The following is a 25725-nucleotide window of genomic DNA, read 5'->3' as shown; positions in this document are numbered from 1 at the left end:
CAAAAGTTGAAAAGGTAATGAACATAATACGCCCATAGTGAGATAATCATCCAACCTCAAAGTAAACGAAACAACAAATTTAAAAATGTTATGATGAAATAAAAGCTGCTAACAGCCCGGTATCTGATCCAATCAATGTTGGGATGACCCGGTTAATTGAGGATTGAATGTATATATAAAATAACATTTATGACACTAAAATCACCAACAATTCTAAAAAAGCCAAGATATGCACTTAGTAAAACTAGTATGGAGTGGGTACAGGGTTGTTTAGTAAAACCCAAGGGAAACAATGGAAAACCAAAAGTGACTCTTTATGTAACGGATGGTGTACAACATTCGCTACTAGAGTAACAAGAACCAAGATGAACTCCAATACAAATTCTTTTTAAGTTTAAACGACTAAACTGTTAAACGAGACGATATTTAAGGGCGGTTCGGTAAATCTCATGGGGTGGTCTGACGGAGATTTAAATAATAATTCGTATATTATTTATTAATAAGTTTGTCTTATTTTTATTAAGTTAGTCTTATCCTAAACCTATTTGAGTTAGATTCAAATTATGTATTTGAGTTTGATTAGGACTAGGCCAAAGGATATCTATATAAGCCTTTGGTATTTGGTGTTTTTATTAAGTTTTTTAGTTGGTCTTTTCTTAATAAAAAGGAGTCGAAGGTTTCTATTGTTTGTCAAAATAATCTTGTTTGCAAATTAAAATTGTGCAGCCCAAAGCAACGTATAGTCCTCTGTTTGGTTTTAGTGCAAACCAAGAAGTCATTATTTATTCCTTCTTGTTCGTACAGAAGGTAGAGGGTAAAGAAGTTTTTTTTCCTTGTTCTGCAAATATAATCAAGATAAGTTCTTGATTGTGAGTTGACTCCACTGTGTCATATTCAACATACACGTATTTCCTCTTTCTTTTCTAGCTATTGATTCAGCATCACTAATCATAGGCAAACATTAATTGTTATGGCTGAGTGTGTTTGAGTGGAGCTCGTGGTAGTTTTCTTTTCTCGATTGGGTAGGATGGTTGAAACCCATTGAAACATTACAGTCATTACTACCAAGATATTCACTTGAATATCGTTGTTTACATTAGAAAAAATCTCTCCTGATGAACTATACGCCGAGTGGCTTTATACCAATAAAGATAAAAATAACAACTTAAATAATGAATTGATAAATAGAATTGAGGCCTTAGAGACAGTATTGAATTTGACTTGACAGGTGGTTGAATTAATCTATTGGTTGGACAGATACATTATGGATGACGTTATAATTAATTTTAAATATAACATATTACATAAAATGTAAATATTGTATTAAATATATAGTTAAATATAAGTATGTAGTTATTAGTTATATTTAAAGCATTAACTAAATATATTTTTTTTCACTTAATAAAATGTGATAAAATAATAATTTAAAAAATAATAATAATTATAATAAATAAAAAACAGATTAAATGAATCTGGATGTATTTATTTTATATTTTAGAATGCATCCTAAATATTTTATTAATCGAGTTTAAATGAATCTAGATGTATTCATTTCATATTTTAGAATGCATTCTTAATATCTATTAATTAGGGAGTGTTTGGGATTGCTTATATTAACCAACTTATAACTTTTTGAAAAGTTAAAAAAAGTGTTTGAAAATACTTATTGTGTGAGGGGATAAGTTGAAAAGTTAAAATATTGTAACTTTACTTATCCCAAAAATAAAGGAGGCAAAAAATAAGAAATCCCAAACACCCCTTAGAGTTTGTGAATGCTCTCTGCCTCTCTCTTATATTATGAATGCTAAAAGACCATTTCTAAATTCATATTAAAAACAGAACTAACAGAATCGATCCAACCGGCTAAAGCAAACGTGCAAATCTGGTTTCTGGTCCGACTAGTCAGGCAAGTCGAGCCCGGTCATCAAAAGAGTGCTTGTAGATAATATTTTTTTTTAAGAAACAACACAAGTGCAACTATTTTATATAATTTACTATAAAACGATTACAATAAAGTGGCAGGCAAACGGGCAACAAGCTGCGCCGCAACCCCCTTTTGAATAGCAAAGCCAATCCTGCTAAAAACGAAGCTTTGGGACCTAGAAGCTGAAGAGGTTCCGTGTACGACGCGCTGAACCCTACTCAAAAATTTCACAGCCTCTGGAGCCAGAAAACCAAATGTATCAAAGGCAAATGGTAGAAAGACATGTTGATTATCTAAACAAGCTTTCTCGTGTTTAACAACTTTGCCCGATTCAGCCTTCAACGCAGCCTGACCCACAACAAACCCATGGTCCCTGAGCCCAACAAGAGGAGACACTCCTGTAAGATCCACACAGGCGTGTTTCCCCCCTGCCCACCCGAACACAAAAATATCAGCTGGTCGTAAAGTAGACCTCCCTTCAAGAGGATCCGTGAGAAAGTTAACAGGGGCCTCCTTTTTAGCATAAATCCCTGCCCGTTTAAGAACATCACACAGAACATCCCTAACCAGATCATGTCTGTATTTAAAGCCAGGCAATTCTTTGCAATGCACCGCATGGTCACTAAAAGAATCCAAACAGACCTTGCGACAAATTGGGCAAGGTTCATCCGTCGGGAACATGGGGATCATTAACCGGTACTTAAGGATAGCCCGATACTCCAAACCCGACATACGTTGGCCTAATCCTTCAATGGGGATGGCCGTTAGAAAATCCTGAGCTCGAGGAGCCCGAAGGCATTCAAACACCGCCTTTTGGCGAGGGGATAGATCAAACTTCACTTCTAAACTCTTGACGATTCCACTAAATAAGGCACTCGCCACAACATGTTGGGCTTTAGGGGGGGCGGTGTCCTTATTAGAGAACCCGCTAAGATCAAAATCTGGAAGTGAAGTACGTAAACGATCCATCGGACACCCATAATCAGAGTCCAACCCATAAATATCACAACCCCGAAGAATATGGTATTGCAAACACCACGACTGTGCTCTCGAAGCCACAAAAGCATATGTAGATACATCCTCGGCCGAACAGAGACCCAACCCCCCATAACGGGTGGGAAGTGATGCCAACCTCCATTGGAGATCCCCAAAGAACGGACCTCCACAAACCACGATATCCTCAATCGCCCTTCGAAGACCATTGTCAAATATAGAAACAGCTTCCCCACATACATAGGTTGGCACGTTCTCAAACCGAACAAAAGCTTGGCGACTCCCATACATGAGCGAAGCAAAAGAAGCTTGAAAATATGAAAATAAAGTTTATTTGAATTCCAAAAGGAGTATGAAAATAAAGTTTATTTGAAACTTGAGTAGTTGACTTCAAAGTTGGTCAAAGTCCTGATGTGAAATCCATTTGCTTGTCTAAATTAGATTTGCACTTTGTTATCTTTTTCTTTTTGTTAGTTTTATTGTAGATCAAATTTCATAAAAAAATAACTTTTATGTTCTACTTTCTGGTCAAAGGTTTCAAAGTCAAATTAGTCCTAATTATTCAAAGACAGGTGTTGATTTTTTGAATTTTTAAAACTGAGTAGGAAAAAAAATAAGCTGGTCCATCCAAATATTACCTTATGTGCTGGATAGTAAGTTAAAACATTTGCGAATACGATAGAAATGCTAACTTTTCTTTACCCGTCAAAGGGAGTCGAGACGGATTGAGCCGTTGAGTCATAGAAGTTGTTTCATACAATCATTTTATGTTAGCTTAAGGCAAACTATTTTTAATAATCAAAACTATTATTCGCTAATAGATAAGAATCTATACCTGCAGAGTGAACGATAACATTGCTAACTTCTACTTTTGTTGCCATAAACAATCACGAAGAAGTAACTATGTCTATCCCTAATTAAAAATTAAGTGATTTTTACTTACAAATGAAATTTTGGAGTGGACTGTTTTACTTTTTTTGTTAGTTAGATTACCTGGACAGCAAAAGTGAAATTTGAAATTGTTACTTTGGTCACATTGTCAAATATAAGAATGAATTATAGTTTGGATTTTCAAAATCTATTAGTCTTTATTTAATAACTAGGTTATAAATCCGTGTATTATAAGGATTTAAAAAACTAATTCTCAGTCATTTTATTAATATATGATTATGTTTTCTTCAAGTTGCAATAATCATGTACAAAAAACACATCAAAACTCTTGAAAAGTCACAAGAGCTGAAAAATGTAAAAAAAACTGTTTCTAAGTATATTGTTGTGTTAGTTTTAACATACCTTGCTACTGAGCTAACAGTTGCAATTGTTTCTATCGGTGAAAAAAAATTACCAAATGATTTAAATTGAGGGTTTAATGATATTAATTATTAACCATCCATAACCAACAAAAAATAAACGTGTGTGGCTTACTTCATGCTTTTTTTTTAATTCATACCTTAGGTTATAAAATTAAAAGCAAGAGGAGCTGCATATTTCGGTAATATCGGCAAAAAAAAGTGTAATACTAATAAAGTTATAGGCATTTTATCAAAAAAAAAAATCGGTTTCAAACATGTCATCTTATTAAACTTTTAATTTTAGATGATTTTGACACATTTTACTCAACTCCAACAACATACAAGAAACTAAACAGTTATAGTGAGTTTTATATTTGTGTGTAAATGTAAAAAAAAAGTGTAAAGAAAACAAGTTCAGAACCAAAAGTTACATTTTTATTAAAATAACCAGTTTTGACCCCAACTTGTATAGACCAAACCAGTTCTTATGCGTTGCGCCGATTGACTAAACCGGTTATTATGCGCTGCGTCGACTGAGTCCTTTTTACCAGCTATAAGAGAACACAAGTAGCATATTTGACCCATTTACTTAAAGGGTCGAATACAAGTTTAACTTGCCCAAAATGATCCAACTCATACTAAAAGTGGGTATGTTTCAGGTGAAACTTGTTATGACCCGTTACGTAAATCAGAGTAAAAAATTGTTGCAAAGATTTTATTCCAATAAATAAGTATCTCATTGAAAACAAAACCATCATTCCTCTCACATATCAAACAATTTTGAGATTATTGTATAGAAGATAGAACACAAACAAATGATAATAATAAAATACCAACTTAAAAGAAACGTATTAGTATTTCAAACACCCTACTCATGCTCTTACTCCTTGCAATGATTTTGTATAAAATTGGTTTGCAACACCCATAATTACAACCGTTTTCCTATCATCTATAATAGTCAATTTAATACTTTATGACACCTTAACTTGTATGATTTTAAAAAAATAATGAGTGCCTATAAGAGACAGGATACTCTCTTAAGAAGATATGAATTTTGTTTCATGAATATAAATGGATATCATCAAGGAAACAAAACTCACAATGACATCACTGTATTTTAGGATCAAAACAACTCATTTTCTATATCAACTTGGCCTAAAATTCTAGTTGATGCAAGTTGTGACAATGAATTTCACTATCAGTTAACATGTGACAAAAAAATGCACATAATTATTAGACCTGAAAGAAAAAGTAATGACATGCGTCATCATCATCAATTTACCATTCTCCTTAAGTGCTGAATTACGTTACTTTAGCAAAAGTTATCAATACGTATAAAAAAGTTAATTATATAAAATTAATAGTAAAAAATAATTAAATGAGATGAACCATTTTTGTATTGCTTAAAGTAACGACGAATCATAAACTTAAAACACACAAAACAAATTTAAACACACTAAAATGAGTTTCAAAAGTTCTACGTACATTATTATATTTCTAATTTTTTTTTACTTTGTTTACTACTATAAAATTATAAATAAATCATTAATATGGAATGTTTAAAATATTTATTAATTGTTTTAATTAGATATTAATGACTTTAAAAGTAAAGCAATAATAATGCCATTTGGCAAAAAATAAGACAATTAAATGTCATGTGGCACAAAAATGATTTTTGTTTATTATAATAGTAGACTAATATGTAGATATAAAATTTGTATCAATGAATACATTTAGTATGACATCCAGCCTGTGAGTCCAAAAAATCCTTTAATCTTTTAACTTCATTAACTTGATATGTAAAGATAACGTACGAAGTATAAGGCCCAAATTTTAATATGACAGCCTAAAATAAACTCTAACCCAACTTGTATCCAGCTGAAACAAAAATCCCTCCTCAGCATACCAATCATCCGATCAAGTGAATCGATGGTTATTTTGTCCCGTTAAACAACTATGCTGGTATCGGCATTGATGTGTTCACATTCACTGAAGCTGCAAATCCTGACCGGTTAACCTAGCCCAAACTAAAACCAGTTATTAACTATGGCTAGGGACCGGTTAGGCATTTTAGAACATTAAACAACTAGAAACTAATTATTTTTAATAAGATTAATTTCATATTACCCTTATAAATATTAGGAAAATTGTTTTTATTGGTCTCAACTTTTTTTTTTGTCGGCGGTGGTCCCAACTATCATTTTGGCTGACAACGGTCCCAACTTTCACATACGTTGAAACCACCGGTCCGCGACTAACGGGTTACAAACTCCGTTAATTAAAATCTGATGTGTCATCCTTGTTGTCAAAAACAGCTGACTGTGCATCCTACGTGGACCGGCTGTGTATTATACATACTTCCCAAATCCCTAACGTTCGAATACATCAAAATCCCCAAATTACACTAAAGCCCTAATTGAATCAATTTCACTCTCAAGCATTAATCACACTAAAATTTGATCACAATGAGCTCATCATCATCTTGTACATCTGCTCATAAGAAAAACCCTAAAATTTTGAAACTTGATTTACATGGCAATGTCTACTGCAAACACGATTTAATTTCAATTCGTAGGGTTGCTGGTCACAGAAGTTCTCGAAATGGGGATGAATTCTACAGTTTCCCTTTATGGCCTGTAAGTACATTATTTAGCTTCCAAGTTTAATTTTGCAAAGTGTTTCTTTGTGGTTAGAATCAACACTACAAATTCTTTCTTTATGGCTAGAATCAAGACTGCAAATTCTTCATGTGGAAAGAAGATTATGATGACTTCTTAAAGAAATGCAGTTCAATAAAAGATCAAGAAATAAAAGAGATGCAAATAGAAAATTTAAAGTTAAAGTACATGATGTTAGAAGAAGAGAACAAGAATTTGAAGCTTCAACTCTCAATGAAAAAGTCCAACTGGAAGAGTAATGGTGTTTTAGGTTTAGCAATTGTTGTCATAGCACTTTGGTGGATTTTATTTGTGTGAAAACTTTGTGTTGGAATGCAATCTGTTTCCTTGGGACCCGTTGGCTATCAAGAATATGTTGTTATAATCTGTTTATGTTAGTGTGTGAAAATATGTTAATGTTAATGTTGTTATGCAATCTGTTAATGTAAATGGATATATGGATACAAGAACATGATCTATCTGCACATGGTGTATATGCACATATGGACTTTCTTTGTTTGACCAAAATGACATACTTATCAATAATCACATATTGACTATGTATATTGACCAAATGACAAATGAGTCTATATGCACCATATTGACCAATTACCAAATGACTAAAATAAAAGACTATGCATATTGACCAAATGAAAACACTGACTCTATATCAGATTGACCAAATGAAAAGATTTATTGGTCAAAATGACCATAATGCCCCTATCAAGTTAACTTCACAAATGACCAAACCTACTACATAACCTGTGATATAGATGTGCGGATAGGAACCACAAATTTGGCCAAACCAGAGTATGTCCACAAATTTGACCAAAATAATTGTCAAAATGACCATAACGCCCCTATCAAATTAACTTCACAAATGACCAAACCTACTGCATAACATGTGATATAGATGTGCAGATAGGAACCACAAATTTGACCAAACCAGATTATGTCCACAAATTTGACCAAACTAACTGTCAAAATGACCATAATGCCCATTGCAGATTAAGTCCACAAATTTGACCAAACTAACTGTCAAAATGATCATAATGCCCATTGCAGATTAAGTCCACAAATTTGACCAAACTAACTGTCAAAATGACCATAATGCCCATACCATATTAAGTTCATAAAATTGATCAAAATAGCTATAACTAATAATCAATTAATAATATCCACAAGTCTACAAAATACATTAACCATACAAATACCATAAGTCTGCATAATTTCCATACATTAAACACAGTACATATTAAAAACATTCCATACATAAACATTACAAAATACCACATGTCTGCAAAATACATTAACCAAACTTAAACATTCCAAAATACATTAACCACTTGGCTGCAAACCAGATTCCATCAAGTAGCTTTCTCCTTGCCTTTAACCTTTGTGTTCCCCCTTGTCCTCTTAGAACTTGTTGATTGTTGTGTTGGTTGACTTGACATCTCTTTTGTCACCCCCCCCCCTTTGCCTCATAGAACCTATTGATTGTTGTGTTGGTTGACTTTCACGTGTGACTTGAGTTGACCTTGTTGACCTTCCCCTTGCATTAGTTTGTGATGTGGCTTGAGTCTTAGGCTTTGTACACCTTCTAATGTTATGACCAGTTTCTTTGCAGTTGCTGCAATTGTGTGTGAGTATGTCCTTAAATATGTCTCCGTAAGATAACATTCATCAACAAATTGTTCATCATTTCTTCCAAGAAACCCAGCAACTGAACACACATGCTTGCATGGTATACCTGTCAAAAAATAATTTTTATATACACATATGCAAGACCTGTCAACATATCTAAATCTTTAATGGTTAACATACCTGTTAAGTCCCACTTTCTAGATGAACATCTTTTGCTATTCAAGTCCACAGCAAGATCCTCATCGAAATCTTTAACTTGGAACACATTATATGCTTATGGGAACACTGTACATTTATGAGCCCACTTTTTTCCCCTATCAAGTTTTTTTTGTATCCTTGGGCACACAACCACATCTTGAGCTAACATTTCAGAATGCTTAGTAATTATCCTGGTCATTGTTGATACCCTGATAGTCTCTAACATGTTTATAATATGCATAGATCTTGCTTCAACTATGGTCCCATTAAATGTCCCAGCCATGTTACTCACTATGACATCACAATATGTATTATTCTTAAGAAAACACCTTACAAAGCAATTAGGATTCTGTTTCATGAAAGCCTCCACTGCATCAGTTGATATGTCTCTCATCCCCTTGATAGCATCATTGAAGTCAGGCTCATTGTAAGCCCTACATGCTTGCCAATAATACATCTTCAAATCTTTACCCTTGAACATCTTTTTCCAATTTGCATAGATGTGCCTTGCACAGTTTCTATGCTCTGCATTTTTCCAAATCAGAGACACAAAATTTACTAATCCATGCATATTTTCAGTTTGCATAATCAATTTAGACATCTATAACTTACAACTTGTTTCTTACATATTAACAAAGTAAAGACTTACCTTTTGTTGGTCAGACATAAGTGTCCAGTCCTTTCCACCATCTTAGACATCTAGGCATTTTCTTAGTTCTTCCATGAACCATTCCCAACTATCATTAGACTCACCTTCAACTACAACCCATGCCACAGGGTACATTTGGTCATTAGCATCTCTCCCAATTGCAGCTAACAACACCCCCTAAAATGTTTTCAAAAAACAACCATCCAAGCACAAAAATTTCCTACAACCAGCCAAGAACCCCCTTTTCACCCCATCAAAGCACACAAAAAACCTAAAGATTGTCTCCAAGTTTGAATCTGGCTCCTGGTTATTGAACCCTGGGGGAGCAGTCACCAACTCAAAGGTTGAATTTGGATTGAATTGTTTTAAAGCTGCCAAGTAAGACCTAATTTGACTGTAGTGCTCCCTTATTGACCCATGAAGCATCTTAAATGCACATTTTTTGGCATTGTAAGCCAACCATTTACATATAAGCACCTTATGTTTCTCTTTGACTGCATCCTGGATCTCTTTTCCTTTCCATAGAGGTTTAGCTTTGAATAAAGCCAAAAAGTCTTTAGCTATATGATGTGTGGGTAAAAGAATGTGCCTTAAGTGTTTTATATTGTGTGTTTTACTTGTTTATATGTATCGAACACAAATACTTTGATAGGTTTTATGTTTACAGGTGTGCGGAGCTTAACGGAGCTTAAAGAAGCTAATTTGGAGCATTCATGATGGAGTGGAAATGAAAGTGATGATCCATAAGATGATAGAGAATTGAAATACGAATACGTGGCCGCAAACGGGGAGGAAAACGGAGTTGAAACGAAGATTCTACGAAGAAAACAAGATTTATGCTGGCAGACCGTAAAGCAGAGTCTCCAGACCGTAGCTTACGGTGGCCAGACCATAGCTTACGGTCTGGTCTGACGGAAAAAGGGATTTTGGTGATTTTTCTTCCATATTTAAGCCCAAAAACCCTAAGGTCAACCCCATTCATTCATAATCAGTTTTGGGACTTCTTGGAGGCCATCTTACACCACCAATACTCATCCTAATCACAAGACTGATCCATGAACACCATCTCCAACATCATAATCAAGAGCATGAAGATCCAGATGCAAGGCTAAAGGCTTCATAACCATCTCCGGGTGTAGGGTTGAGTTGCATGTTAGGTTTTGATATTCTAAAACTTTAACTTTGGATTTGTAATTGATCAATCATTCGGTTGATCAATTGTTTGTGTTTGATTTTGTGCGTCAACGGTTTTTATTAATTGATTACTTAATCTTTTATCAGTTAATTGATTTGTGGTCATCAATAATTAGTATTAAGTTCTTTCGTCATTGACCCGTTTATCGTTGACCATATTATTGATTTTGTGTTTCAACAAGTAAAACCATTTATCAATTAGATTTTCATTAAGCCGTGTCAATTGTTCGGATTCAGTTCTGACGATCAACATAGCCAATAGTTAAGTCTTTTGATTTACATATTTTAACGCGAAAACGTCCAAAGAAGTTTATCAATTTCCTAACTTGTTTCGAAACCCGAACCCTGGAGTTTGGTTATTTTCACATAATTGTTTACAAACTACTCATTTAAACCGCTTGACATCGTCTGTCCACTTTTAAGTATTTTTATAATAGAAATTGAGTTCCACTTGCACTTTCCACTGATTCCCTGTGGATTCGACACCTTACTTGCCCTAGCTAGTAAAGGTATTTTACAAATATTTTTGATTGACCTTTCGACATTGATCAAAATGGAGCCGTTGCCGGGGAATCAACGTGCAAAGTGCTAGTTTAGTGTTTTGTTTACTTTTAGTTTTATTTTGTCAGTTTTACGTTTGGTATTTGTGTGTCTCATGTGTGCAGGTAACTCAAGATGACGTGGAGCCGAGTCTATGACCCACATGAAGGATATAAGGTCGTGGAGGATGATGACTCATACCATCCACATTCATATCATGAACCACCTTCAACAAGCTCTCAAGGCTTCTACAATCCAGATAATTATAACCAAAGGAACCTCAATCAGCAGGATCGTAACTGGCAGTACCATAATTATTCACCACCTCCACTAGATTATCAACACAACTATGAGTCAAGTGAATATGATAGTGATGAACATGAAACGCCAACTTTTGTAAGTTACCGAGAGGAGGAAGACTACTATTATGATGAGTACCCCCAACCGATATACAAAGAACACCCTCAATATTATAATCATGTTGTACATATCAAAGGAATTATCCGCAAGACCAAGAAGATTCCTCGGGTAACAAAGACGAATCTATTCAAGACATTATGGAGTTATTGAAGCAAATGAAGGCATATCAAGAGACTCATAATAGAAATCAAGAGGCTCAAAATATGGCTTTAAATCAGAGGTTGGAGCTTCAAGAAACGTATAATGCTGCCCAAGATGAACTGATGAGTCAACTATTTGAAGATGTGGCCCAAATGAAATGAGATTGGGAGCAGTTGGCTAGTGGTGCCATGGTTGATGAGGAAGTGACAGAAGAGGTTCTTGATATTTCAGAGAATGAATTTGAGGATATGGTTTTGGAGAATAATACCACACCAATTCCTCTAGTTACCGAAGAGCCAATGAATGCATCAGTTGTGGTTGATGATGAGGATATAAAATGGGAGAGTTCGGATCTTTTTAGGCATGAAGTTGAAAGTTTAGACCCGGTTGAAGACATAACAACCTTTGAAAGACTGGTGATTGAAGTAAACTATGTGAATCCTAATTGTTCTCCCATACTAGTCACACTGATAAATGAAGTTGGTGGAAATAGTGCAAGTTCAAGAAAAAGAAAGCTGAGTCTAGAAGACCTTGAGCAAAATTTGATGAAATGGCCTGGTATTCGGTCTCACGAGTATTAACCATGAGAAATAAGGTGTGGGTCCTACATGTCACTTACCGAGCTTACATGGGAAACTCAGTAGGAAAATGCTTGGTTCAGCCCCGATCAATATTTGATGTTTCAAAGATAAGAAAGAGTGTGTGGGCTCGGCATGATCGTTACCGAGCGTATGTTGGAAATTCTGAAGGTAAATGTTCATTCACACTGACCCGTAATTGTTTATCAAACATCTTGAACATGAAGGAAGAAGCGGAGCCGAGGTGTGTCAACTACCGAGCTTTTATAGGGAATTCGGTAGGGAAGTGCCCGCTTAGACCACCGTAAACGTCATACCAGGTAACGGTCCAGCTGAAGACCTTGACAAAAACTTAGCGCTAACCGGGAGGCAACCCGGATTTTATTTTCAATTAGTATTTTATGTTATTTTTTTGTAGTTTGTTCAACCGTTATTTTTCAAGTGTTCCATTGTAGCAAAAGCCAAGTGTGGGGATGCCACACATGGAAAAGTCGGAGTTTGCAATGTTATAGTAAAGAATCATCTTGACATGAGTTGCAGCTACCCAAGGTGCGTTCATACTTTGCTACGATTGATTCAGGTACGTGTATATATTTGTTGTATTTGAACTTTGTGGGTGTAGTTCACTATAAACCCTCACGAGACCTCCCTCGTCCACCCGGGCTACCGCGGGGTTTAAAGGGCTTGTTGCATACGCTAAATGCAATCATGATTCCTACGAAAATGAGTTAGGTCTTTTAACAATTTTACTAGTTAAACAAATTTTATTATGAAATTTATTTAACTTGGCTTGGAAATTAAAATTCACGATTTTGCAAATGATTTTGAATGGGGACATGTTAATGGAGGTATGGTAGGAGGTATTATAGGAAAATTCTGCCAAAAACAAAAAACGTTCCCAGGTGGCCAGTTTGTCAAAGACAAAGGCACGAAGGTAGGTTTCCAAACACCTATTCACAACCTTGGTTTGGCCATCGGTTTGGGGGTGGTATGCGCTTGAATGGAGGAGTTTGGTGCCCATTTGAGTGAAGAGGGCCTTCCAGAAGTGACTTAAGAATGTCGGGTCTCGGTCCGACACAATAGTTTTAGGAAGACCTTGCAAACGATAGATTTCACGCATGAAAATGGTAGCAAGAGTGATAGCGGTGTAGTGAGCCGGTAACGGAATGAAATGAGCGAACTTGGAAAGGCGGTCAACGATAACCCATATGTTAGACTTACCTTTTGAAATTGGCAATTTGGTGATAAAATCCATAGAGATATCTTGCCAAGTGTCAATTGGTGTGGGTAAGGGTTGTAAAATGGGCTGGCAATTTGGTGATAAAATCCATAGAGACCTCTGAACTAGGGCTCAAGCAAGCTTTTTGTTGGCTACTGGGTTGGGCTGCAGTGATAATGGACTGGCTGTAGGGATAATGGGCTGGCCTGATAATGGGCTGGGCTGGAGAGATAATGGGTTGGGCTGGAGATTTCATGGGCTGGGTTGTTGCAGGGGTATTGGGCTGGAGAGATCCGGTTGTGGGCTTCCTTAACTTTTCAGTTTGAACATACAAAACCATACCTTGTGTAGGCACGGAACTAGAACCAATCAAAGACAACAAATCGAATACCTCTTTATCACTAACTAACTCCTTTAAACGACCATCATCAGAAATCTTGTAATACAACCAAAGGCCATTTTTCGATTTATATGAACCATACTCCATTGCTAATCCAGTAGCTCAAAGTAAGATAGTTTGTCAACATCTAACATTAATGAAGTTTTTTTTCCACCAACATACCTTAAAATCGGTGGTGCAACATCAAAGGCTCCATTAGTGTGGAAGGAAACTCATATTTGATTATTCATTGTTAAAGATTAGGGCTTGTTCGTCTTTCAATCGGCTGAAGTGGGAATTAGGGTTCTTGAGTTACAGAGAATTTGGGGATTTAGGGGTGTATAATCTGGGACTTTAAGTTTGTATAATGTTTAAGTATAAAACGGATGTTTTAATACACAGCCGGTCCACGTAGGATGCACAGTCAGCTGTTTTTTTACAACTAGGACGACACATCAGATTTTAATTAACGGAGTTTGTAATCCGTTAGTCGCGGACTGGTGGTGTCAACATATGTGAAAGTTGGGACCGTTGCCAGCCAAAATGATAGTTGGGACCACCGCCGGCAAAAAAAATAGTTGGGACCAATAAAAACCAATTTTCCTAAATATTATAAATATCATATATACCCAAGCAAAACTTAAAATATCATATATACCCTTACAAAGTAATTAAAATATTATATATATACCCTTATAAACACAATTAAAGTATCATATGTACACTTATTTATTAATAGTAATTTAATAAAGATCATTTTACCGTTATTTAAGAAAAATAACTTTCATATATGCTCATTTTTAATGAATAAACCATTTGACCCATTTTTATCACATATCGTGTTTATATCCTATGTTATTATTTTAATTTTAATCGATGTTTCTCACCTTTAACGACAACCAAATAGTCTCCCGTCACTTTTTCAAAATTGCAAACCATTCGAAAGTTTATTGCATCGAATGGTCTATGTTGTAAACCTTATATCGCATCTAATCAAATGAGAGTAATATGGTCATTTTTTTAATGAATTGGGTATATATGATATATCAATAACTTTGTAAGGGCATATACGATATTTTTAATTTTGCATGGGTATATATGATTTTTTTTAATATTTGTAAGGGTATATATGAAATTTCCCCTTTTTAATATGTTAATAACCGGTTAGAAATAAAATTTTGCTCATTTTTAAACTGGTATATTGCCGTTAGAAACCGGATTCTGTTCATTTTGCTTTCATGTGTTGGTATAAATAGATATTGGTGTATTGGTTTGGTGGAATAACTTCTCTGGCTCTAAAAAAGTCTAATAGATGCAAAAACGCTAAAAAAACTCTATAAAGGTCTTAATCCTCAAAGGCTCTAATGGCAACTGAAACAGACGTGGTAATAATATTACAAATAAAGAGAAATCCTGAAATTTTCACGAAGTTTGATTTATATCTAATGTCAGACAATACTGAAATGACTCATTACAAAATTTGTAACGTGTTCCTCAAAACAATCGGTTACAGTTTCCAAACAGTAGAAAAACAATAACCTTTGTAGCCAGCTAGGTTAATAATCAAACTCGATTAACATATATTCAGTTAAAATAACCAACTTTTTAAGAAAGGATTTAAAAAAAATTAAATTAACTACTAAAAAATAGTCATTTTGTTAAATTAAAACGGAAAGTAAACGACAAACATTGTAAAAATCTACCTATACTAATAAAATAAAATAATTCTGGACACATGACATTATGAGGTTAATTCTCACTATCAAATTCCCGTCAAAATCGATTCTCTTCTATTGATGGAAAAAAAAATTGGTTCTAAATATAGTATTGATTATAAATTCAATATACCATATTAATTGGTCAATCTCTATTAATTGAATTATTAATACCATAAATTATATTCTAAACATACTTATTATAAAAAAATATTAATATAATATTATGGGTCATAAATATATTTTCTTTAAAATTAAAATGTATGTATAAAAGAGTTTATGTTTAAATAGTAAATTAACATTCAATTTTTGAGACATCTTCATATTGAAGAAAACTATAATAACTTTTTTACAAATATTCTGTCTTAAAAATCATAGACAAATTTTCCATTTTTATTTCTATTATAAGACTATTGTGATAGTTGAACATAAGTGTGTTTATAAGGACAACATGAAAGCTGTTCAAAAATGAAAATTTGGTGTCTTTTTCGTCTATGACGGGTATGAAATGTAAAACATTTTTGTGAAAGGTCTCATTGTTTTAAATGTTGCTTCCAGTGACATTGCTTGATTATTGTATACCAATGATAAAACAATTCATTCTCGATTTAAAATTCAAATATATCTGATGATACAAAACGACTATATTTGTAATACATTTTTTACATAATATAAAGAGACGTAGTTATCTTTTTTTTATTTGTATTAAACTATTCATTATAATTTATACACTAATTTATCTCGTATAATACACGGGTTTCCAAAGCTAGTTAAAAAGATAAACAATAATACATTTTTACTTCATGTTATACAATCATCGTTGCCCTCAAGTTTTTTAAGAAACATTATCATCATCTAAAACGTTTTTATTTAATTTGTTATGAAACAAAATATTGAAGATTATACTTGCATAACATAGAATTGTAATAAATAAAGAACCAAGGTCGGCACTATTGTATAAAAGGAATAAAATTAAATGCTTAAATGTACTACACGAACATAATCTTTTCTTATTTAATCATGTAATAAATATTTAAACCTATAATAAGTTTTGGACTTATCTTCAAGAATGGGATATATCATTATATCAAGATCAAGATGCATAAATAGAAGAAAGCGATGAAGTAATTGAAATTGCATGGTGTCATCATTTACCTTTATTTTTCCATAAACTAGATTCATTGATTCTAAATGAAAGTGATTAACTCATTTAAATCACGATGTGACATCAATTGCCTTTTTTATCCATGACATATGAACAAGACATTTTAAGCTTGGCCGACGTTAACTTAAGTTAATTACAACACAAGTCAAGTTGTCTCGGTTTGTATTCTTTCAATCCGGGATGTAAACTTAGTTTGCATCCATGTAAGGTCGATGAGTTGACTCATTATACCAAAAAGGTTTGATGATTTCGTATGTTTGTGTTTATACAAGTCTCAAATAACATATTAAAACAGTTTTAAATCATACCATTTTCCTATAACACGATACAAAATAACTTTTTTTAATCTAATGTGTTTTAAATTGACGGTTAAAATTAGTGTTTTTTTTTGTTTAACTAAAAAGATGTTTCGTAAGTCCCGAATTCAACCACTTTGATAGTCGAGTCGGGTAAGAACTAGGAAACGATGATTTATGGTATAAGTGAAGCTACAACGAAGTTACAACTTAAACAGCACAAAATTCAACGAACTAAGCACACATATATCATATGTATTCTTATCAGCATATTCTCAAAGTTTTATAACAAGACTATCATATTAACTACTTATGACTTTAGTATGGCACCAGTGTAGTCACCAAATGATTTGTTGTGGTGAACAAAATCTTTATATTGAGTAGCTCTGTAAAGAGGTGGTTCTAGTTCGTTCACCAACTGTTTTGCTGGCTCAATGATGCAATCCGGAGACGGGTTTAAAAAGGTTGCCATGCTTAGTCTTGTATCGCGTGTACTATTCACCACTCGATGTTTAGCACTCTTCAACTTCATGTTGCTAATTATCTGTATCATTAAAAATAAAACTCACATCGTCAATAACTAATGCTAAAAGCTTCCTTGTGAACTTTAAGGACAATGTTACCTTCATATATCGGCAACGAGTTATTCAAACTGGTTGAGTAACATAAAAAAAATAAAAAATTGTTCTGGTCGAAAATGATTGAATATTGTAAGATATTTATAAAACACAACGTACCCAGTAAATCCCACCAATAGCAAAAGCTATTAGTAGGGTCTGGGGAATGTATGATGTTGGCAGACCTTACCTCTATCCATAAGGATAGAGAGGCTATTTCCAAAGAGACAACCGGCCCCAAAGTATGCAACATACAAATACATATGTACCAATAACAAAACGTATAGTGATAAAGTGGCGTAATCAAGTACCAGCACATAAGATATTTATAAAATAAAAGTCCATAATTCCCATATTGTATTACACATAAATTAGTTGAAATTACCCACATACCACTAGACCGACTCTTTTGCCCTGAATGGAAACTTTATAAATCTACCCCTCATAAATTAAATTATTTTTCTATGTACAGGTACAATGAATAAAGGTACCAAATACCAATGATTAAATATATAGTGTCCCTTTATATCAATATAGTATAACTTAATAAATGGGCTCGCAATCACATATACATTAAAACAATATACAACTTAAAATATTAACAAGTTTCAACTATCTAAACATTCTCAAAATCTTCCCCACCACCTATCACCCCCAATATAAATTTATTAAAGGACAAACTAGTCAAATTAAGGTTTTTTATTGCGGTCTATTTATAGGGTTCAAACAGGGACACCCAGACACCCCTCTATACGTCTCGTATATACGGGGCGTATTGGGTCCTCGTATACGCCCAGTATAGAGCTATATACATGGCATATATGAGGGCCTATACGTCCCGTATAGCTCTATATTCATTTAAAATATCTGCGGAAAATAATGAACTTATGGAACTAATTAACTACACATACCTCAAGTTGGTTACCTATGTTAACAACAAAGGTATTAGGACTGGCTCCCACATTGATCCATTGACCATCTTTCATAAACTGAAGCCCAGTTGTACCCCCTTGATAAACAAGGGTTATAAGACTAGGATCAATGTGTGGTAATATTCCCAAAGTCAGACTCGGGTCCGGGCAGGGCGGGTAGAAGTTAGAGGAGAATAACTGAAGTTCGCTTGTATCTTTAAAGTACTCCTTTTTAAGTCCTAAACCTTCACAAATCATCTCCAAAATTCTTGCACTCAATTTTTGTATTTCCACTAGATACGCCGCAATTGCCTCCCTGAAGACAATATTACAATAATACGTTCAAAACGTTTATTTAAACCATAGTTATATACTGATATGATGAAGATGAAATATTAAAACTTACTGATATCGGGCTGGTGTATCTGGCCATAGATGAATGCTTTCCTCCAATGGATGACAAGGGAGCTTAATATTTTCCCTCCATAAATGCACGCTGTCTTTCGTGAAACCAGTGCTGCTTGTGTAAATATAACCTTTGTTGGGTGGGATGATTCCACTTGTGTGTTTGGGTTGCATGTCAAAGAATTCCTTAAGAACATTCATTGCATCAGTCACTGTCTTTTCTGGGACTCCATGATTTATCACCTGTTTCAAGGTTTATAGTTTACAATATCCATCAAGAACACGATTATTTTGTATAGAAATTTGAAAAATAAAAAGATAGAATTGTTACATGAAAGAAACCGAATTCTTGAGAAGCTTTCAAGATTTCTTCAACTGGTTGACTATGTCCATTTGCAGCCTTTGATTTTGCAAGATCTATAACAGGAACCGAATCACTAACAGAAGTATCAATATTTTGGGGTCTGTATTCCTTTGAGAATATGTAGTCCTTTGGTACATATTCGAGTTCGAACCACCTTGAATCTTTATCTTCCTTCATCTCTATAACACTATAAGCAAATAAAAGTGTGAAATATAATGAACACACAAGTGTTACATACACATATATACACACAAATTTAAAAACTTGTTTTCACATATTTAAAATTTAGCACAGATCTCAGACTACTATTTATAATGTATATATAACTTGCCACACTCAATCTTCCCACCTGGAAATACTATAAATAAAAAAAGAAAATAGTAAAAAGTTATTTTCAACCTATGCTAGCCAGATGGGTAATTGGATAACTTCCTAGTTGGGTGTTAAAAATTGGAATCAAGTGATTGGCCACATGTGATTACTTCTAAGCTAGATTAGCACTTATGCTATAATTTGTAATATTCTAAACACCACTAAGAAGATTATAACCTTGTAGGCACTGAGTATATTTATAAAAGACCAATCTTGAAGAAAGTGTAGATATATGTTCTTTTCATTGGGCAAACATGCAAACAATGAGACAGAACAATAATATTAATATAAACCTATGAGGACCCAAGTCTTTTATAATGAAAAGGACAACAATGATACAAATTACTACAAGATCAAAAACGAGACATTCAAACTGTATATTATGTGGTCCAAACCTGCAACAAATCAACAAAAAACAGACGTCATAACGCACTGTCATTAAAATTAACTCTATTATACTTCATATGTAACAAACTTATAATAGGCAAAGTGTTATAGAAAAATCAAGGTTGGTGAGTGGTGACACAAAGAGGAATAGACCATTCTATTTAGAAAGTATATTGGTATTACTTTATAACAAAAGTTGAGGGACACCATCTTATAATATATGGATTCAATCAAAGAATTTTCTCTTTAAGCCACTTTAATATACACATTTGGAGAAGATTGATAAGTTGGTTGATAGAAGACAAATGAAAAGTTAAACGAACATAATACGTCCATGGTGAGATAACGATTCCCACTTCAAATAAATGAAATAACAAATTCAAAAGTTTTGATGAAATAAATTTGTGTCACATGGATCAAACAAGTTACTAGAAAACAAAAGTAGAGAACATCAGACCGACCAACTGAAGAAGTAAATCAATATACGGATGATACAATATCCCAATTTTTTCAACTATATTGATCTTCCTCTGGTGAGAACGCTAGCAAAGACTAACAACTATATTGATTCTCACGCTGAAGAATGCTTACATGAAGAACCCTCTTCATGTAACGAGGCTAAAAGTGTTTGTTTCGCAGGATTAGTTGTTATTCTTTGCTAGTGTTCTCACCAAGAAGGTCTATTGTTGAAAGGATTTGGATATTGTATCATCTGCATCTAGACCCCTTTCTTCACCAACAAATAATGCCACTTAATTATCCAAACGAGGTCATGCACTTTCAATTGGGTGGTTGTAAAGATTTACTTTCAAGATCCCAAAAATGAAAACAAAAAAAAATAGAGTCATGTGAATTAGCAATCAATAACTGGACCTTACTTTATAAAGACAAACAAGGGAAAGCCGAAAGTGATGGTGGTTGTAAAGATTTACTTTCAAGATCCCAAAAATGAAAACAAAAAAAAATAGAGTCATGTGAATTAGCAATCAATAACTGGACCTTACTTTATAAAGACAAACAAGGGAAAGCCGAAAGTGATGGTGGTGCATGTGAACTACACTCTTAATGAGAACCTATGGTACCACAAAACACATTAGGAATGTCCCAACTTTAATCCATCACCGATCCTAAAATTGTCCATGCCAGTTTTCATCCCAAAAATAATGTCACTGTACTTTTGATCATATTATATTCATAGGATAAGATTCCTAGAGCAATCTAGTACTTGAATCACTTCATCACTTAAAATCAGGCAACATTTTGAATATATTAACTCACCGAAAATACACAAAGTGACAAAATTGATTAAAATATGTTGTTTGGTAACCTTTTAATGGGTAATTTTAGAAACATGTTGACCGATCCAGAGATTACCTCTTGATCTTTCAAGCTTCTTAATGGCTTAGCACAAGATTGTCAATAAGCCTCTATTAATATATGAACATCAAGCCAGTAAGCGAACTGTTTAATGATGAAATTAGATTTAGGTCCGATGTTTGTGGATCGAACATGAAGTTGAAAAATTAAACATTTTGTGTGTAAAAATTAAGGAAATCGAATCAATAGTATGTATACCTTTGGAGTTTGAATGATCTTGGATGCGAATCGATTAACCTCTTTGGGATCACCGCATGCAAACTGATCACTCTTGCGGTTGCACAAACTTGGAGGCAACCGGCCTTTTATAAGCGTTTTCCAAATAAATATTCATTGTTTTTTTTGTTTGTATCTGAATATTTTTAAAAAATTTTATATTAATTACATCATATGTCAATATTATTCAGATCACCATGGTTTATCTAAATGTATTTTTAAATTATTAATTTTACTTTATGATGAAATTAGATTTAGGTCTGATGTTTGTGGATCAAACATGAAGTTGAAAATTAAACATTTTGTGTGTAAAAATTAAGGAAATCGAATCAACAGTATGTATACCTTTGGAGTTTGAATGATCTTGGATGCGGATCTATTAACCTCGTTGGGATCACCGCATGCAAACTGATCACTCTTGCGGTTGCACAAACTTGGAGGCAACCGGCCTTTTATAAGCGTTTTCCAAATAAATATTCATTTTCTTTTGCATCTGAATATTTTTTAAAAGTTTCATATTAATTACATCATATGTTAATATTATTCAGATCACCATGGTTTATCTAAATGTATTTTTAAATTATTAATTTTATTTTACTGTGTAAACGAGTCGAGCCACCTGTGAACCACTAGAGATTGTCTTGTTAAAGGTTTGAACCGATCCGAGCTTAAAATGAGTTGAGGTTAAATGAAGCTCATTATAGTCATATGATGATCATCATGATCATATCGTATCATGCCTTGCCTTACCTTGTCTTATCTTATCTTAACTTTAACTTTATCTTATCGTATCACATCATATATATTCATATCATATCCAATCGTACCATATCGTATCATATCTTAATGTATCATATCATACACGTCATAATAACAAACAACATGGTTAAACTATAAGTTTTAAAAGGCAAACAGTATGGGTCAAACACTAAGTTTTAAAAGTGTCCAACTAGGGAATGTTGTTTGTTATTATGACATGTATGATATGATACATTAAGATATGATATGATACGGTACGATTGGATATGATATGAATAAATATGATGTCATATGATAAGATAAAGATAAAGTTAAAGTTAAGACAAGGTAAGGCAAGGAATGATACGATTTGATATGATACGATATGATCATGATCATCATATGACTACTTTTAAAACCTAGTGTTTGACCCATACTATTTGCCTTTTAAAACTTATAGTTTAACCAATGTTCACATCATATGTATTCATATCATATCCAATCGTACCGTATCATATCATATCTTAACGTATCATATCATACATGTCATAATAACAAACAACATTGGTTAACTATAAGTTTTAAAAGGCAAATAGTATGGGTCAAACACTGACTACTTTTAAAACTTAGTGTTTGACCCATACTGTTTCTGCCTTTTAAAACTTATAGTTTAACCAATGTTCACATCATATATATTCATATCCAATCGTACCGTATCATATCATATCTTAATGTATCATATCATACATGTCATAATAACAAACAACATTGGTTAAACTATAAGTTTTAAAAGGCAAACAGTATGGGTCAAACACTAAGTTTTAAAAGTGTCAAACTAGGGAAGCCCAATCAAATCCCCCCCCCCCCCCCCGAGGTTTTTTTTTCAAAAAATGGCAGGTGTCTCTAAAAACCCGGCCTTTTAAAATTACATAATAGCGATCTCGCATGACCCCGATGATCTTTGAAAGCTAACATTGTTCGTAAGAACCTATATCCATAATTTTTTCTATGCCACAATAACCATATGTGTAATTGTAACACCCTACAAATTTTCATATCAGCTTTGACAATTTAGGAGGTTGAGGGACTAGTTAATCATTTAGCTAAAGAAATATGGGAGTGACACGTGTCCTATGAATCTTCTCCATGAAACGACACATGTCACGTGGTGGAGACACGGAAGAGCACATGTCAACATCTAATGCCATGTATCCTCTTGAAGTGGCATGTGGCTAGTGACTAATCAAGTTAGCATGCCACATGTCAACACCATAAAGCACGACTCGTCACATGAGTGACATGTGGCGAATGGTGGTGATTGACAGTCCGACCGAGGATGACTATAAATAGTGAGCATAGGCTCCTCATTTGTGGCAACGCGAACACCAAATCACTTCCACTTTCTCGAAGTTCGTGCCACCGAGTTGGAGTCCCGACGCCACTCTAGAGTTTCGAAGTTCCATACCCCGACACCCAATGTATAGTTGAAGTATTGCATGTTCGTCCTTAAGCGTTATACACATTTAAGGTAAGAATTATGTTTAAGATATTTCAACTCATAGCTTACATCCTAGTCGTAGGTATAGTTTAAACCTTGAAAAGGTTATAGATATATTTAAGCTTATTATATATAAAGGTTTACAAAAATATACATTTCTTAATTAATAAGAAACATAAAGTTTTACATACAAAAGTTATTGTCAATTGACATTCGTCTAAAGGAATAAACATTATTTTTTTTATAATTGTAAACAATTAATCAGAAAAACATGACGGGCATATAGTAACTGGAAGGGTGACAATACCGGTAGTCGAGTCTCTTGTCTAAGGAAGGTAATTCCTATAAATCTCAATCAACCACAGGACCTGTTTACTTTTCTAGAGAGCTTGATGAGAGTGTTCGAACCTATTAGGCCAAAACATGTTACATCAAACGTCATATGAACTAAAAGGTTTTAAGTAATCAAAGTAATCATTTTGAACAAATAATGTTTCTTCTAAATGAGGAAACATAAAATTTTTATAAACACAATTTCTTCTAGATGAAGAAACGAATAATTTAGATGATTTCTTTTACAGGAAGAAACGTCAATATTAAAATAAGATTTTATTGACTAAAGATCTAAATTAATATTTTAACAGCAAAATATTCAATCAAGGTTTAAAGCTATTTAATCCGACTAAAGGTCTGGAGCTAGATTATTTGATCTAGATAGATTATTAAACTATTATTCTCGAACTATAGGTCTGAGGTAATCGTTCATCAAATACAGATAAGTTGTTAATTGAGCAACTCATCAAAAAGGTGAATACGTCCCCAACTCATTTAAATTAATTAATCGAGTCATTTCAATGAGTCAAAAGTTTACATGGGATTATATCCCTAAAACTTTAGTGGCTGTTGGCTCTCAGGCTAGATATACGTGTGTTTGGATCCATACATATGTGGTCAAAGGTTAGGCATACCCCGCCACCTTAGCATCATGTCCATGCTCATTGAGCCGATATATAGGGTCGTTAGGGCTTGACTATGTGATATATTTGGTACGCCGATCTATAGGGCTGCTGAGTTGTTACGAGTGAAGCTAAAGGTTTATATAAATGATTTAGTGTCAGCGTGTTCACCAGCAATTGTCGCTTACGTATTTTATAAAACTATTTTACAGGTATGTAAAAGATGTAGTAGAAAGGTGTAGTAGAAGATGGAGGATATAGCCGTTAGACGCATCTGATGGCTTAGTTTGGTTTTAATTATGTAAAAGATGTACATTATTAACGTTTTATCACTTTTAATGTTTTCTAAGAAAATACCGGGTATTTGATTCTTGAGTTTTCTATAGATGAATATTTTAATCAACAAAAGATTTTCCCTATGCAACACATACTTTGATGTATTTTCAAATCATGTATAACTATGGTCACACGCCTAAGTCCATGGAGTCAGGTGTGACGGTAATTCACTCTAGCTAGTATATATATCTATTATCTATTACAGAAGATAAATGTTTAATTATTGCAAGTCACCGGCCAAATGTGTATTACCTTTCAAATTTACTAATATCTAAATCAAGAATAATCTTTTAGATTGTTTTAGAATCCCTAACTTGCACTCCCTCTAAACATACCTTTAGATCTATACTAATGTCTATCAGGCTATGCGTAATGGAAGGGCTACAAATGAGGGCGAATTGCGACACGTGGCGCCCAGTCAGCAAGGGGTGAAAATTTGTTTTTGGGGTATAATGGTGTAAGGACTACAAACTGGACCCACTATATCTTTTTTTATTATTTTCTTTTTATAATTAAACTATACAAATAAAAACCAAGAAAATTA

General features: G+C 33.7%; 2 protein-coding genes across 2 annotated transcripts; both read right to left on the bottom strand.

Annotated features, from left to right (window-relative positions):
- Nucleotides 1-8356: 8356 nt before the first annotated feature.
- LOC143540249 (uncharacterized) lies at nucleotides 8357-9783 on the bottom strand. The gene is made up of 5 exons (XM_077033360.1): nucleotides 9607-9783; nucleotides 9462-9534; nucleotides 8802-9233; nucleotides 8691-8759; nucleotides 8357-8616 (listed from the first exon to the last, which is right to left on the bottom strand). Exons 1-5 carry the CDS (start codon nucleotides 9781-9783, stop codon nucleotides 8357-8359), a joined length of 1011 nt encoding a protein of 336 aa, XP_076889475.1.
- Nucleotides 9784-17251: 7468 nt separating this feature from the next.
- LOC143540259 (hyoscyamine 6-dioxygenase-like) lies at nucleotides 17252-21652 on the bottom strand. Its single transcript, XM_077033367.1, has 5 exons — nucleotides 21636-21652; nucleotides 19269-19488; nucleotides 18939-19180; nucleotides 18533-18848; nucleotides 17252-17548 (listed from the first exon to the last, which is right to left on the bottom strand). Exons 2-5 carry the CDS (start codon nucleotides 19476-19478, stop codon nucleotides 17315-17317), a joined length of 1002 nt encoding a protein of 333 aa, XP_076889482.1. The 5' UTR covers nucleotides 19479-19488; nucleotides 21636-21652; the 3' UTR covers nucleotides 17252-17314.
- Nucleotides 21653-25725: the final 4073 nt, after the last annotated feature.

This window comes from Bidens hawaiensis, unplaced genomic scaffold, assembly GCF_021521415.1.
Source record: "Bidens hawaiensis isolate Kalapana, Puna unplaced genomic scaffold, B.hawaiensis_p1.1 tig00012184_1, whole genome shotgun sequence".
Lineage (NCBI taxonomy): Eukaryota > Viridiplantae > Streptophyta > Magnoliopsida > Asterales > Asteraceae > Bidens > Bidens hawaiensis.
The sequence above is the reverse complement of the archived record's forward strand: the minus strand, read 5'-3'. Positions and strand labels throughout refer to the sequence as shown.

Bases quoted from the DNA above. Each gene is read 5' to 3' on its own strand.
- LOC143540249 (XM_077033360.1), bottom strand. From the start codon at position 9,783: ATGCTTCATGGGTCAATAAGGGAGCACTACAGTCAAATTAGGTCTTAC. The intron at 9,535-9,606 runs GTGAAAAGGGGG...AAAACATTTTAG, and splicing joins TTTTTGTGTGCTTTGATGGG to GGGGTGTTGTTAGCTGCAAT. The intron at 8,760-8,801 runs GTACAGTGTTCC...TCCAAGTTAAAG, and splicing joins AAAAAAGTGGGCTCATAAAT to ATTTCGATGAGGATCTTGCT.
- LOC143540259 (XM_077033367.1), bottom strand. From the start codon at position 19,478: ATGAAGGAAGATAAAGATTCAAGGTGGTTCGAACTCGAATATGTACCA. The intron at 19,181-19,268 runs GTAACAATTCTA...ACCTTGAAACAG, and splicing joins AAGAATTCGGTTTCTTTCAT to GTGATAAATCATGGAGTCCC. The intron at 17,549-18,532 runs GTATGTGTAGTT...TTAATGATACAG, and splicing joins ACATAGGTAACCAACTTGAG to ATAATTAGCAACATGAAGTT.